This window comes from Acipenser ruthenus, chromosome 4 (assembly GCF_902713425.1).
Source record: "Acipenser ruthenus chromosome 4, fAciRut3.2 maternal haplotype, whole genome shotgun sequence".
Taxonomy (NCBI): Eukaryota; Metazoa; Chordata; class Actinopteri; order Acipenseriformes; family Acipenseridae; genus Acipenser; species Acipenser ruthenus.
In genome coordinates this window covers 71437555-71454146 of record NC_081192.1, presented here as the reverse complement: position 1 = coordinate 71454146, position 16592 = coordinate 71437555, and the positions used below count along the sequence as shown (strand labels likewise).

General features: G+C 37.6%; 1 protein-coding gene across 1 annotated transcript in view; it reads left to right on the top strand.

Annotated features, from left to right (window-relative positions):
- The window catches only part of LOC117400228 (collagen alpha-6(VI) chain-like), a 107423-nt gene that overhangs the window by 89382 nt on the left and 1449 nt on the right, over positions 1 to 16592 (top strand). The window contains exons 39-40 of the mRNA XM_033999843.3: positions 8407 to 8509; positions 10716 to 10906. Coding sequence (XP_033855734.3) covers positions 8407 to 8509; positions 10716 to 10906 — 294 coding nt within the window. The remainder of the gene's footprint in view (positions 1 to 8406; positions 8510 to 10715; positions 10907 to 16592) is intronic.

Here is a 16592-nt window from a genome sequence, read left to right as displayed (position 1 = left end):
TGCTAAAAAAAACCCATACCAAATCCTGTTTGGATTTTGCCAAAAGGCATGTGGGAGACTGTCACAAAGACGGCCGGAGTGGGTGGCGTCAGACCAGATGCAGGAAATAAACAGACAGAGATTTGGGGTTTGGTGAAGCTGAGCGAATGCTTTCGCATTCAGAAACTCCAGAAACTTCTTCTCTTCTAAAATCTCAGATATCCGCAAACTCTTTAACACCTCTCCCTCCCCCGCACCCCCTCCTGCTCCAACCCCTACACCCACTACATCCCCTACTAACTCGCCCTCCCTCTCCACCTTCTTGCCCCTCTCAGACTCTGACCTCTCCTCCCTGCTCCAGGGTCACAAACCCACCACGTGTGCCTTGGACCCCCTCCCCACTCACCTCTTTCAAGCTGCTGCTCCTGCTCTACTCCCCTTCATCTCCTCCCTCCTCAACACCTCTCTACTTTCTGGCATCTTCCCCTCTGCCTTCAAAAAAGCCTCTATCACTCCCCTCCTCAAAAAACCTACCCTCGACCCCACCTCCCTCCAGAGCTACCGTCCTGTCTCCCTCCTACCCTTCCTCTCCAAAACCCTCGAGCGGACTGTACACCGCCAGCTCTCTGCTTTCCTGTCCAACCACTCTCTGCTTGACCCTCTCCAATCTGGCTTCCGCTCTGCTCACTCCACTGAAACCGCCCTTCTCTCTGTCACCAACTCACTTAAGTGTGCCCGAGCTGCCTCTCTCTCCTCTGTCCTAATTCTCCTCGACCTCTCTGCTGCCTTTGACACTGTTGATCACTCTATTCTACTATCATCTCTTGCTGACCTGGGGATCTCTGGCACTGCTCTGGCCTGGTTCTCCTCCTACCTCTCCAACCGCACTTACCAGGTAACCTGGCGTGGAGCAACCTCCACACCTCACCCTCTCTTGACTGGAGTCCCCCAAGGGTCAGTCTTGGGTCCTCTCCTGTTCTCTCTCTACACCCGCTCCCTGGGCCCCCTCATCGCATCCTATGGTTTCTCATACCATTTCTATGCTGATGATGCTCAGATTTTCCTCTCCTTCCCCACCTCTGACTCCACCATCTCCTCCCGTATCTCTACCTGTCTGTCTGCTATTTCCTCCTGGATGCACTCGCATCACCTCAAACTCAACCTCTCTAAATCTGACCTCCTTTTCTTTCCCTCCTCCTCCCCCTCCTCTGATCTCTCTATCTCTGTTCCTCTGGAATCTACCACACTCTCTCCCTCTTCCTCAGCTAAAAACCTTGGAGTCACCCTGGACCCCTGCCTCTCTTATTCCCAGCACATCTCCACTCTGGCACGCACTTGCAGATTCTTCCTGAGCAACATCCGAAGAATCCGACCCTTCCTCACCAACTATGCTACCCAGCTCCTGGTCCAGGCCCTGGTACTCTCCCGCCTAGACTACTGCAACTCCCTCCTGGCTGGCCTCCCTGCGTCCGCCACCCGTCCGCTCCAGCTCATCCAGAACTCTGCTGCTCGCCTGGTGTTCTCTCTACCTCGCTTCGCCCACGCTACTCCACTACTCCGCTCGCTCCACTGGCTCCCGATCACCGCTCGCATCCAGTTCAAGACTCTTGTACTAGCCTACAGATGCCTTGATCAGACTGCACCCAGCTACCTCCAGACCCTCATCTCTCCCTACACCCCCACTCGATCTCTCCGCTCCGCCTGCACTAGAAGACTGGCTCTACCTCCGCTACGCTCCCCTGCCTCCCGAGCCCGCTCCTTCTCCACCCTTGCTCCGCAGTGGTGGAACGACCTTCCTACAGATGTCAGGACTGCCCAGTCCCTGACCACATTCCGGCGCCTCCTTAAGACTCACCTCTTCAAACAGCACCTGTAGAACTCCTCTATTGTATCCTGGGACACTATCACCCTTCATTTAAATATGCTTTATTTTGCTCTTATCTGCCCCCTATTTTACTGCATTTAATCCTGTACCTCAGAATATTGTAATCTCCCAAGTGTTTAATCTGTAGTATTTTGTACTTAATCATATCCTGATGTAACTATCACTACTTAATCATATCCTGATGTAACTTTCACTATTATCTGCTGTATTATTGAATTGTGGTTTGTCACACTTGAGAATTATTGTATTTCTTGTTCTTATTGTATGACTTATATTGTAACACTTGAATGTATTTGTATTTGCTTGCGATTGTAAGTCGCCCTGGATAAGGGCGTCTGCTAAGAAATAAATAATAATAATAATAATAATTTAATAACAGAACAGAAAATAAAAGGTTTGAAACAACAAACACAGGACACGGCACTTACGCCAAAATAAACAGATAAACAAAACGAACAGACACTGACACACAGGAACGAACACTAAACAAACACGTACCACGTAGCAATTGCTTCTCTATAGATTATCTTCTCACTCTCTCCCGTTCCTTCGCCCTGAACACACAACCCCGACTGAAAGAAAATGTGTCTATATATACTGTTGTGCTGGGATTCAATTACTAATTAATTATTCACTTGAATCCCAGCACGTGAATTAATTCTGTGCAACCCCGTGCTTACATATTACACTTAACCAGCACGTGAAGTGATTTGTGCCCTCCTCGTGCCTAAATACAAATCTACCTTTTTAAATCACACTTGAAACACAGACCGGTTTATATCCCGTGTACCAATCTATACACCAACATTTAACACACGCACGCAACATACAACACATAATATGCACACAGGGGCGGGGCACATTGCCACAGAGACACAGCAAACATGTGGAAAAAGGTTCTCTGGTCTGATGAGACCAAAATTGAACTTTTTGGCCTTAGCGCAAAACGCTATGTGTGGCGCAAAGCCAACACTGCTCATCACCCTGAGAACACCATCCCCACGGTGAAGCATGGTGGTGGCAGCATCATGTTATGGGGATGCTTTTCATTGGCAGGGACTGGGAAACTGGTCAGGATTGAGGGCAAGATGGATGGAGCCAAATACAGGGAAATTCTAGAGGAAAACCTGTTTCAGTCTGCAAGAGACCTGGGACTGGGGCGGAGGTTCACCTTCCAGCAGGACAATGACCCTAAACACACAGCCAAAGCTACACTGGAGTGGTTTAAAAACAAGAACCTGAATGTCATAGAATGGCCCAGTCAAAGCCCAGACCTCAATCCGATTGAGAATCTGTGGCAAGACTTGAAAATTGCTGTTCACCAACGGTCCCCATCCAACTTGACAGAGCTTGAGCAATTTTGCCAAGAAGAATGGGCAAAAATTGTAGGATCCAGATGTGCAAAGCTGGTAGAAACTTACCTAAAAAGACTCACAGCTGTAATTGCTGCCAAAGGTGCTTCCACCAAATATTGACTCAGGGGGGTGAATACTTATGCAACCAACAAATGTCTTTTTTTGTTTAATTAACTTTTGTGGCACAATAAAAAATATTTTGCACCTTCAGAGTGTTAAGTATGTTGTGTAAATCAAATGATAAAAATCCCAATTAAATCCATTTTAATTCCAGGTTGTAACACTACAAAATGTGGAAAAGTCCAAGGGGGGTGAATACTTATGCAAGGCTCTGTACTTCCCTGTACAATTACAGTCGCCACCACTTCGAATGGGCGCGTTTCTGTTAATATAAGCAGTAAACGATGGATGGTATAAACTCCCACACAATAACCTGACTTTCAAAATGTCCCCCAATCACCAGTACAGTAATCAAAACAAACAAGCATGTATGTGGTTAAAAATCTTTATTAAGACACTCATTACACTGATAAAAAGTATTAACACTAGAACCGCCCAGATTTCAGACTACAAAATTTGCGGCTGCATTTTAAAACAGCTTTGATATGAAAATGAAAAACAAACAATCGTTTACAACTTAATATTTTTATTTATGAACATCATACATAACATTTTCAGAGCAGAAACATTGTATTTACATTGAAAATTTAACTTTTCTTATTTTTTTTCAAAAAGAGCACATATACAAAAAATGTTAATAAAATAAACTTTACGCAATAACCTTCTGTGTAAACAGGTGTAGAAAGCTGTATGCACATATAAAATTATAAAACACAAATAACTAGTTCTAAAAATAGCATAAAACAAAAATATAACATAACTTATTGCTAAGGGGGCTAAAACCAATTATTGCTAAGGGGGCTAAAACCAATTCCAAAATGTTTTTCCAATATTATAACAGCAAGAGAACATTCAAAGAGGAGGTTAAATGTCTAAGAGACACAAATGGCAAAATCATAGATGAAGAAAAAAAAATAGCAAATATATTAAATGATTACTTTTCACAGGTTTTTACAAGGAGGACATGGACAACATGCCCCACATGTCGACCTGTTCCTATCCAATTTTAAATAACTTTAGCATAACAGAGACAGAAGTGTTAAAGGGACTAGGAGCTCTTAAAATAAACAAATCTCCTGGGCCGGATGAGATCCTCCCAATAGTACTCAAAGTAATGAAAGAAGTTATTTACAAACCGCTAACCAAGATCATGCAACAGTCTCTTGACACAGGGGTTGTACCGACAGACTGGAAAATAGCAAACGTAATACCGATCCACAAAAAGGGAGACAAAACCGAACCAGGTAACTACAGACCAATAAGCCTGACTTCTATTATATGTAAACTTATGGAAACTACAATAAGATCCAAAATGGAAAATCACCTATATGGTAACAATATCCTGGAAGACAGTCAGCATGGTTTTAGGAAAGGGAGATTGTGTCTAACTAACCTACTTGACTTTTTTGAGGATGCAACATTGTAAATGGATCATTGCAAAGCATACGTCCAGTATTAAGACTGTGTTAACAAACTCTCAACCGATACTAAACTGCAGTTTCGTCCCTTCCTTTTATAGTAAGTTGTCCCTGCTTTGTGCATCATAAGGCTTAATTAAACTTAAAAGTAGCTTTAATGATTATGTGCATCATAAGGCTTAATTAAACTTAAAACTTCTTAGACTTCTTAGACAGCCCTTATCGCTAAAATTAATAATATAGATTTTTACTCGTCTGTTTACTCATATAAAATTAGTTATTATTATTTATTTCTTAGCAGACTTACAATTGTTACAAGATATCACATTATTTTTACATACAATTACATTTTACACATTTTTTTTTTTTTTTTTACATACAATTACCCATTTATACAGTTGGGTTTTTATTGGAGCAATCTAGATAAAGTACCTTGCTCAAGGGTACAGCAGCAGTGTCCCCCACCTGGGATTAAACCCACAACCCTCCGGTCAAGAGTCCAGAGCCCTAACCACTACACCACACTGCTGCCCCACACTGTTGTAAATAAGAACATAAGAACATAAGAAAGTTTACAAATGAGAGGAGGCCATTCAGCCCATCCTGCTCGTTTGGTTGTTAGTAGCTTATTGATCCCAGAATCTCATCAAGCAGCTTCTTGAAGGATCCCAGGGTGTCAGCTTCAACAACATTACTGGGGAGTTGGTTCCAGACCCTCACAATTCTCTGTGTAAAAAAGAGCCTTCTATTTTCTGTTCTGAATGCCCCTTTATGTAATCTCCATTTGTGACCCCTGGTCCTTGTTTCTTTTTTCAGGTCAAAAAAGTCCCCTGGGTTGACATTGTCTATACCTTTTAGAATTTTGAATGTTTGAATCAGATCACCGCGTAGTCTTCTTTGTTCAAGACTGAATAGATTCAATTCTTTGAGCCTGTCTACATATGACATGCCTTTTAAACCTGGAATAATACTGGTCGCTCTTCTTTGCACTCTTTCTAGAGCAGCAATATCCTTTTTGTAGCGAGGTGACCAGAACTGAACACAATATTCTAGGTGAGGTCTTACTAATACATTGTAAAGTTTTAACATTACTTCCCTTGATTTAAATTTAATACTTCTCACAATATATCTCAGCATCTTGTTGGTCTTTTTTAGCTTCCCACATTGTGTAGATGAAGACATTTCTGAGTCAAATAAACTCCTAGGTCTTTTTCATAGATTCCTTCTTCAATTTCAGTATCTCCCATGTGATATTTATAATGCAAATTTTTATTGCCTGCTTGCAGTACCTTACACTTTTCTCTATTAAATGTCATTTGCCATGTGTCTGCCCAGTTCTGAATGATGTCTAGATCATTTTGAATGACCTTTGCTGCTGCAACAGTGTTTGCCACTCCTATTTTTGTGTCGTCTGCAAATTTAACAAGTTTGCTTACTATACCAGAATCTACATCATTAATGTAGATTAGGAATAGCAGAGGACCTAATACTGATCCCTGTGGTACACCACTGGTTATGTCGCTCCATTTGGAGGTTTCTCCTCTAATCAGAACTTTCTGTTTTCTACATGTTAACCACTCCCTAATCCATGTGCGTGCAGTTCCTTGAATCCCTATTGCATTCAGTTAGAGAATTAATCTTTTATGTGGGTCTTTGTCAAAAGCTTTCTGGAAATCTAAATAAACCATGTTGTATGCTTTGCAATTATCCATTGTCGATGTTGCATCCTCAAAAAAATCAAGCAGGTTAGTTAGACTCCCTTTCCTAAAACCATGCTGACTGTCTCCCAGGATATTGTTACCATATAGGTAATTTTCCATTTTGGATCTTATTATAGTTTCCATAAGTTTACATATAATAGAGGTCAGGCTTATTGGTCTGTAGTTACCTGGTTCGGTTTTGTCTCTCTTTTTGTGGATCGGTATTACATTTGCAATTCTCCAGTCTGTCGGTACAACCCCTGTGTCAGGAGACTGTTGCATGATCTTGGTTAGCGGTTTGTAAATAAATTCTTTCATTTCTTTGAGTACTATTGGGAGGATCTCATCCGGACCAGGAGATTTGTTTATTTTAAGAGCTCCTAGTCCCTTTAACACTTCTGCCTCTGTTATGCTAATGTTATTTAAAACTGGATACGAACAGGTCGACATGTGGGGCATGTTGTCCGTGTCCTCCTTTATAAAAATCTGTGAAAAGTAATCATTTAATATATTTGCTTTTTTTTCTTCATCTATGATTTTGTCATTTGTGTCTCTTAGACATTTAACCTCCTCTTTGAATGTTCTCTTGCTGTTATAATATTGGAAAAACATTTTGGAATTGGATTTAGCCCCCTTAGCAATATTGATTTCTATCTCTCTCTTGGCCTTTCTAACTTCCTTTTTGACTTGTGTTTGCAGTTCCAAGTACTCTTTCTGTGTACTTTGTTTTTGGTCCCTTTTAAATGCCTGTAAAGTGCCTTTTTTTCGCTGATTATTTTTTTTGAATTGATCTATTAAACCATTTTGGCCATTTTGTTTTAGATTTAGATTTGTCTACTTTTGGGATGTAATTGTTTTGCGCCTCTAGTACTACATTTTTAAAAAACAGCCATCCTTTTTCTGTGGATGTTTTCTCTATTTTACTCAAATGTACTTCTGTTAGTCTCTGTTTCATACCTTCATAGTTTGTTTTCCTAAAATTGTAAACCTTCGCTTTAGTCATTACTTTGGGGGTTTTAAAAAACTGATCTCATGCTCTTTATTTCTCTAATCCCTAAAATGTGAATTCTTAAACTAATAATATTTTTTCGTGTATGATGCAGTTTCTTATTTTTGGTTAAGATAAGAGTTCATAAAGACAAGATGTTTTTTGATATACAGCACCTGGTCTAGTTAATTAGTCCAGCCTTGGTCAAAATATATTTCCTCCTCTTTTAAATAACGACAGTAAAACTTGTTTTTCATTTTAAAGTGTCTTCAACTAACTTGACCTTGTTAGTTAAAATTCCTTTCCCAGCAATTCTTGACAACTTACAGACAAGGATCCGAGGGACCCTGTTTTTTACTGGATTTACTGTTAACTGATAAGAGACTAAGCTGTAAGCACATTTTCCAAGTTAATTAAATCAAATCATAGTTGTGCTAAGTTGTCTCATTTCAAGAACAGACAATCTTTTTTTAACATTAGATCATTGCCTGTTCAGATTTCTTGGTTCAAATCTCTGTATCCTGCTCATAATGTGTTGCAATAGTTTTTCTGCTGGTCTTAACATCCTTCAAAACACAGTACAAAGTTATTACAATATTTAACATTGTCACAGTTTCACAGTCTTTTTAATCACATTCTCCACATGTCTAATACATATCCCAAAGATCAGCCTCCTTCCAGCAGGAGTGAAAGTCTTGGTCAGGGTCTGCTCTTAGTGGGTCTGTAAAAGCCACTACAGGATCCTTTATCCATTTATGTGCATCAGAGGTGTGGGTGACAGTCTTGAGGGCATGATACCTGCAAATAATTTGAACCATATTAGCCATGTTAGCGTTCTCATCAGGTGCAAGTGTCTAGTATAAGAGGGGAGAAGTTTCAGGGTCACAGCTGTGTATGTCAAAGTGAATATACTGTAATGGTTCTAAGAGATATTTAACTGTATATATATTCTTTACCACAGATGGAATCAACAGTTATCCTCCACCAGTTCTTCAGAGAGAATGTGAACGAGTGAAGACACTGGCAGCTCGGGGAGAATCGCTAGAGTCACCACCAATACAAAGGTAAAGTTTTAACTTTCATGAAAACTTTCAGTGCTTATGAGTTTAGTGCTCAACAAAAGGAGAACGGTCTGCAGTCTTTGAACTTGCTGCTTTTATATATTACATAATGTCAGGGATATCATTTTCATAATTATAAATCACATTAGTAAAAAGGTATCATAGTTCTTAGTAGAGCATTGTTGGCTACAATTGTTTTTTCATTCAAAACGTGTAACTTAGTTGTTCTTTGCTGATGTTAATGTTCAGCTTTCATATTGAAACATGTGTACTTACTAATAATTTAAACCCACATTTGTTTACTAATAAACATTTAGGTATGTTATGTCCCTGAATGACTAAAAGATGTAGAAATAAATGCTGATTGATAAAAAGGGAGACTCAAGATTTGCCAATGTAGCTCATGATCACTAGTGAAGCCACACTGTGGCTGACTGGGGCTGTTGCCACATCAGGATGGTCATGCAATTTTAATTATTAATTTTTTAAAAAATTTTATGTATGTATTTACTTTTGCCAGGGGCCGGTGAGATTTTTTGGGGGAGGGGGGTCGGGAGAGCAGTGATCCCATTGGCTGGATATACTCATCTCAGCCAGGGAAACCGTACACTGTAAAATACAGTTCCTTAAAAATAGTTCCACCTGCTTCCCTATTAAGTGACTGCTAATCTGATTGGCTGGATATACGTGGGATATACGTTCACCGCCGACTCCACACAGTTTAATTTTTTTTACACAAAGTGCAGTATGGATGAGATTAAATGTTTAGAATTTCTTTAACGTGATCCAGTGCCAAAAGATCATCTCATTTGAGAGCATTATAAACATGGACACATTCAGACAGTTGACCAGAAAAGCAAAACTGGTGAGCGTGGCTTCCAGAGTTCCTATAACTTATTTTAAGATAACTCAGAACTACTGTACATCGCAAGGAAAGACAAACTGGTCCCGTTATCACTACTGCCTGTATATGCACAGGTGACAGTAGTTTTAAAATATATTGAATTCCTTTGGAAATCGTATTCATTGAGTGTTTTGCCCCATCCATGAAACTTTGTTCTTGTAACTTATGAATATATGTAAGGTATGAATAGTTGACAAATAGTATTATTTGACATTGACACACTCTAATAAATAAAACTATTAAGTTTTATTTAAACCAATGATTAAACTTTTCAATCTGGATGTTTTCAGGAAAAAAAATAAAGACTACACCTTGGTTAATGAATATGAATCTTCAAGATATGAAAACATATTTTAATATTAGCTATTTAATAAGCTAATATGTGGACATGCATTTTGGTTACTTTTATGAACGTTTAAACCTTAGGCATTGACATAGAGATATGGCCAAAAGTTTTGTATTACCCTATAGAATGAACACATTTTGCTTCATGAAGTCGAATGAAACCTGCTGAATAATGTTACATTAACATATTGAATTACATATTTTACCTGTTAACATACACATGTCAATATATCTATCAATAAACAAGCCATATTATAACATTTTGTACATGTTATTGTTTGTGTTTGTTTAGCCATCCCACGTCCCTTTAATAAGCTGCATGTTGGAATTATAGGAACTGTACAGCATTGTGCAGATATGCCACTGGTGCTACTTGTGTGTGTACTTAATAAATGCTCAGTTAGTAAATATTCTATATTTTATGTTGAAATGCCTGTCCAATTTCGTGGGTTTACTATTACAAAAACCGTAACTTGAAAAAGATTGAAAAGCAAAAATAAGGTTTACCAGAGCTTCTTAGCAAAAAAAAAAAAAGGTTCTTCTTTGATCCCCCCACTATTAAACAATGTTAGGCGCCCCTGGGTAAGAGGGTTTTTTATTTAACTTTGTTTTTTATTTTTTTTACAAGTAGTTATTTTAAGAAGTACTTATAGCGCAGCAGTGTGGAGTAGTGTTTAGGGCTCTGGACTCTTGCCTGGAGGGTCGTGGGTTCAATCCCAGGTGGGGGACACTGCTGCTGTACCCTTGAGCAAGGTACTTTATCTAGATTGCTCCAGTAAAAACCCAACTGTATAAATGGGTAATTGTATGTAAAAATAATGGGTAAAAAATAATGTGATTGTATGTAAAAATAATGTGATATCTTGTAGCAATTGTAAGTCGCCCTGGGTAAGGGTGTCTGCTAAGAAATAAATAATAATAATAATTGTAGGCATGCTAAAGGGAACTCTTATTTTATAGGACACCCGTACCTGTTCCAGAAGAAGAAGAAGAAGAGGATGAAGAGGCTGAGTATATCTTTGAGGAGACAGAGGAACCTGAACCCGTCCGGGAAGATAATGTGTTCGACTACGTGGAGGAAAACACTGAGGAGAATGGACAGCTGACAGAAGAAGGAGGGACAGATTACACTCTTGAAGAAAGAACCAGAGGTAAGGATTCAGTTTAGTTGTCTTTATAGTCTGGATTGTGCTGAAATAATGCACGCAATAAATTGTTTGTTATAGTTAATTCATCTGCATCATTGGATCTATAGTTGGGGGCTATTACAAGAAAACAGCATTGATAGATCAATATTTTAAAAAATGTGCAATATACTTTTGACAAAACAGCACTCATCATACATTATCACACATTAAGGAATATTCACTTTAGTTAAAAAAAACAAACAAACGTATCCACTATGGTTAAAAATATATATATATTAAAGAAATCTAGTTAAGTGAAGATTAATTAAATTAATTTCCAGTACTGAAATATCTAGAAGTATTACACTGACTCTAAATAAGGCAGTCGTGCTTTCTAAAGGCACCAGCTGTATAATTGAACTAAAACCAGTCTTGGGATCTGTCACAAGGATGGCTTGGTGGTGATGTGAGCCCAGGAAATAGACAGACACAGTACTGTGAGTTGAAGCACTGATGTGCATTTTAATAATAAATAAAATATTTAAACAAAACAAAAACAAGTCTTTTTCAAAGGTTAAAGTCTGTTTCAAAGGTATTTTCAAAATGGCCGCCCTAGTGTACTGGGTTTTGAGATCTGTCCTCTAAATCACTGCAGGGCGATAAAAACAAACAAAAAAAAACAAGTTCTCTGGCTTTTCTTTTCCATACCACATCATGGATTGTTATTGCTGTGTTACCTGTTTGACAATGTGGGCAATAATCCTTACACTATCAGTGCACTAGAGCGGACATTTTGAAACAAGCTTTGAACAGACTATGTAATAAGTGTAAAGTTGTCAGGATGTTAACAATGAAAAAAATAATTACATGTACATTATTTAAACAGTTGTAGCAACACATGGGGACATGTCACGCTATATTTTTTGGACTCCTGATACTGACTGTAAAAATTGGTATTTCTTGGGTCTTTGGACTCCACAATACCTCTCCACCTGTTGTTCATGCGGTCACTATCCAAAAGAGCAGAATGGAATTCATTGCTTTCATGGCTAAGTCTAACACTGCTGTGACATAATTAAATAAGATTAAATAACTCTAATCCCCTGGTTAAGTGTACCCTTCAGTAAAATGTACAGCAGAAACATATGGTCAGTATCACTACAGCGTATGTAGTAAGAATGTGATTTGCAATTACTCATTTGCATATTTACATTATATAAAATATGTTTCACTTAATAAAATTCTAATTTATATGTTTTTTTTCTGCATGCATATTAATAATGCTACTACTATTATTACCGTATTATTACCGGGACTGTCCTGGTCTCTAGAGCTGTGGAGGGCTTTTGGACCTCTGCTCATAAAAGACCTGGGATAAATATAGTTATACATATGGTTTGTAAAAAGAAAGTATTATTTGAAAATAATTAAATACATATCGCAGAAAGTAACTATTGTTTGAAAATAATTAAATACAAATTGTAAATAATTGAAAATAATTAAATAGATTGCAGAAAGTAACCATTTGAAAATATTTAAATATGGTTTGTGGAAAGCAATTATTATTTGAAAATATTTAAATATGAGTAAAGTAGTTGAAATACTTTAAACTCTTCATAAATATGTAACTAACATACAGCAGCATAATTATTATCCTGCATTCTAAGCAGGTTAAGCCTTGTCCTTGTTAACCACTCAATGATCTTTTGGAAACTGCTCTATTTCAATTAGATTTAATTTGATTAATTAATTGAAATATTTGAATATTTTATTCGTGGGTAAATATTTGAAAACAATGAAATATCATTAACCACTGGTTTAATGGCCTGTTTTGAAGTTATTGAATTGAACATGTTTAGCATTTTCCTTGTTAGAAATCCTCTTCAACCACCATGTGGTAATTGCAAGACTTGGTACATAATTATACATTTAGGGTAATAATTAGGTTTTAGTTTTTGATTATAGAATTATACATTTAGGGTAATAATTAAGTTTTAATTTTTGATTATTCATTAACTATTTGGGAATAGTTGAAGATATATATATATATATATATATATATATATATATATATATATATATATATATATATATATATATTTTCAAATAACACATATATTTAAATATTTTCAAATTGTATTTGTTTTCTGCACATTTTTTAAAAATATTTTAAAAATAATATTTGACTTTATAATATTTGTGTAATTAATATTTGAATATTTAAAAACAAATTGATTTATTCGAGCATATATATTTAAATATTTCAACCATTTGAAATAGTTGGTGTTTACAAATAAAATATCAAATACAACTATATTTGTCCTGGGTCTGCTCACAGCTTCTGACTGTAAACCATGACTAGGGTTGGGATTTAGTCACAGTGGTTGTGGGTGTCACGGATTCAGTGACTTTTGTTAGTGTCCACGATTTTTGTTGATGTGGGTGACTTGCGCTGATCTCAGTAAATTGTTTTCCATCTGTATGTGATTTTATTGAAAAGTGTTTATCTTATTAACATTAAATTTCGCATTTAAAAAAAAACACGTTTATCCTTTATTCATTTGAATAAATAATTACATATTCTGTAATTTTCTCCGTGATTTTGAACGCATTGACCGTGACTGCTCTGTGATTTCAGTCCAAATTTTCTGTGACAAACTCCTAGCTTGAACCGTAACCAATTACTTTGGTGCATGTACACTACTGTAAAGCACTTAGCCTACAATTATAACTGTAATGACATTTTTCAAATAACAAAATAAAATAGCATCTGTGAATAAGGTAATGTGATGTTGGTATTGTATGAAGAGTTAGCTAATTGCATATAGTTAACATCATTTGTGTTACTTGGTACTTTTTAAAAGCTGCAATAAGAGAATAACAGGATTCAAAATAGAATTAAAAGGGTCAAACTTGTAACCTTGGTTGTTTTTTCAGATGCAAATATAATTTCCTTTTAGAAAATAATGCTTTGACAAGAGGGCAATGGATCAGCTGTGATGTAAATTAAAAATTGAGTATCGCTGTTTCTTAAGAAACTGCACAGACTCAATTTCTTTAAGAAATGTTAGGTTTATTCTAATATATGCAGGGAATCATTCTTGGATCCAAAGAAAGATTCAGTGAAGAAAAGGTACATTACATTTTTATAGCAAAGGCTAGACTGGGTTTCCCCTCCCCAGTCCTGGTCGTGGGCCAATCACCCGAAACTACACCCGGCTGATTTATGCCTGTTTCAGGGTCATGTACAGTGTGAGTAGTATATAAAACCTAGTGTTGTGTGCAAGCAATCCAGCCAGTTAAAACTGGACTCTTATCTTATGGCCTATTCTGACTACATCTCTCCTTAGAGTCCTGGCCTCCCTTTTAACTTCACAGTTCTGTTATTTATTATCTCCTAATGTGCTTGAGATCCTCCTGGTCCACTTTGCTTTGCATTCTAAAAATCTCCTTAGATCCTGGGCACCTTCCAGCCCATAGTGCTGTTATTCGTTGCCTGCTTGCTATCAATGCTGGGCAAGTAAGCTGTAGGCCGAGTCTGTGACTCTGGCTTTCATCAATTGTCAGCCATATACATGCATTTTGGAACTAGCAATCTGCTATCTCCAATGTGGCTATCATATACTGACGGCACTGCAAGAAGTTGTTCTGACCATTGCTTAATTACACTTTCAGGGACGTTGGGGTGGATATTGGCAGCAAAGTTTCCTCTACTGAATGGCCATAGACTTGGATCCAGATTCACAGTCCTGGCCATTATGACTATAACTTACTTGCAACAGGAGGATGAATCCTGTATTAAAATACATATGTCATTTGTTTAACAAATGTGAGAGGGAAGTAAATTAAAGCTTGTAAATTTAGTGTTGTAGCAAGCCCAATGGTACATAATGTGGGTGGACAAACTCACCCACCTGTTCCTTTAAGTAGGGTCAGTAGCCTGGCCAGGTTAAACTTCAATCCCCATAGTTGCAAACCACCTCTTTTCATCCTCTCTCCCCATTGCCTCATTCAGATCTCCACTCCTCCAATCACAGAGCTCCTAAGAAGCCAGCACCTGTTCAAAGGCTGGCAAGTTAGAGCTGGAAAAACATCCTTTAGTCCGAGGAAAATCTTTACTAAACAACAGCATTTTCAAACTTCATCTCAGTGTACTTCAACTGTTTAGATAAAACTGGTGCATCCTTTCTGATTTTTGCATTTTGTCTAAATATTTTTCTTTTGTTCACTGTTGCTTGTTTAAGTTTAGCTGTAGATTCAAGGTCTGTTTAGTGTTTGTTGTTTTTGTGTGTGACAGTCTCCATTTTAATAAGCCTCCTGATTTTTTTTTTTCTAACCATCTGTTGCACCATTCAACTGATCACACCTGGACTAGCTTACCATTTTCAACAATCTCAGTTTTTTTCCTCTACCTTCTATATTCAAGATCATTGCTTTGTTTACTGGACTCATTTTGGGACTTTCTCATCTGGTGAAATCATTCCCTTTTTGTTTGTTGCATTTTGCTACTTTGGTTTTTCAACATTTTTTGGCTTTGTTATTTTGTTACTTGGTCTGGATTTCAATTACACTGCTACTACAGGACTTGTTGGGCCTACCTGTCATTCTCCCACCATTGCCATAGAGACTGTTAAATGTAATTGTTTCCATAAGTCCTTGTTTTTCATCTGTAATTATTTCATTTGCCTTTGTCTTTCTCTGTGGGTGTATGGTATGGGTTTGTCTTTCTCTGTGGGTGTATGTGTGTTGTGTTTGTGAGTGTGGGTTTGTCTTTCTCTCCGGTTGTGTGTGATGTGTTTATGAGTATGAGTTTGTTGTGTTTGTGAGTGGGTTTGTTGGAGAGCCTCCAGACACTACACTCATTTCTCTTTTGTGATACTGTTTGGCCTTCTGTTTCTACCTGCATACTTACCTGTACCTTTATTTACTTACCTGCTCTCTACGGTTATCTATTTTATCATTATTGGAATTACTGTTGTCTACATTTCTTCTTTTCTGTTCTATACCCATTTGTATTTTGCTTTGTTCATTTATTAATTTCTTGATCTTCTTGTTCACAACAATAAACCGGTTGTTTGTGAAATTGACACCTCTGACATCCCTGCGTTTGCTGCCTGTCACTCTTGCTGATTTGGTTGATAATATTAAATCGGGTCAGTAATATCTCCTTAGGTAGGATAGTGTAACTGCCTTTCGGTGTGTGCTTCATTTTTTTGGTCCAAACACTGTATTACAATGCCATGGTATTTCACCATCACATGTGTCTCCTCACAATGATCTTTGTTCCTTCCCCAGAATACAGTGCCTCATCAGTAGTGAGTTCAGTTTTGCTCCAGGTCCTACTGGCTATTTTAACTAGTAGATTCTACATTTAATTCAAAACATATTAGATTCAGTACTATAAAGGTTGTTAGTGATTTACTGCCCTTTAAAAATGTGCTTTACTGAATTGACATACAACCTGATTTTCAGAAACAGCACCCACAGGGGATTACCAAAAGGAAGGTACACCTTAAAACATAATACATATTATAACTATTATATATGTAAGCAATGTAGGGGGTACAGAAGTGGCTCCAAACACCTAGGAAGTGTGGTAACTACTGCATACTGTGCAGTGTGTTATTGCACTTATACAATAATTAAAAAAATCACACAAAATTCAGTGTTCACTCGGGTTACAAAATTCTTACACGGTCATGTGATCGCT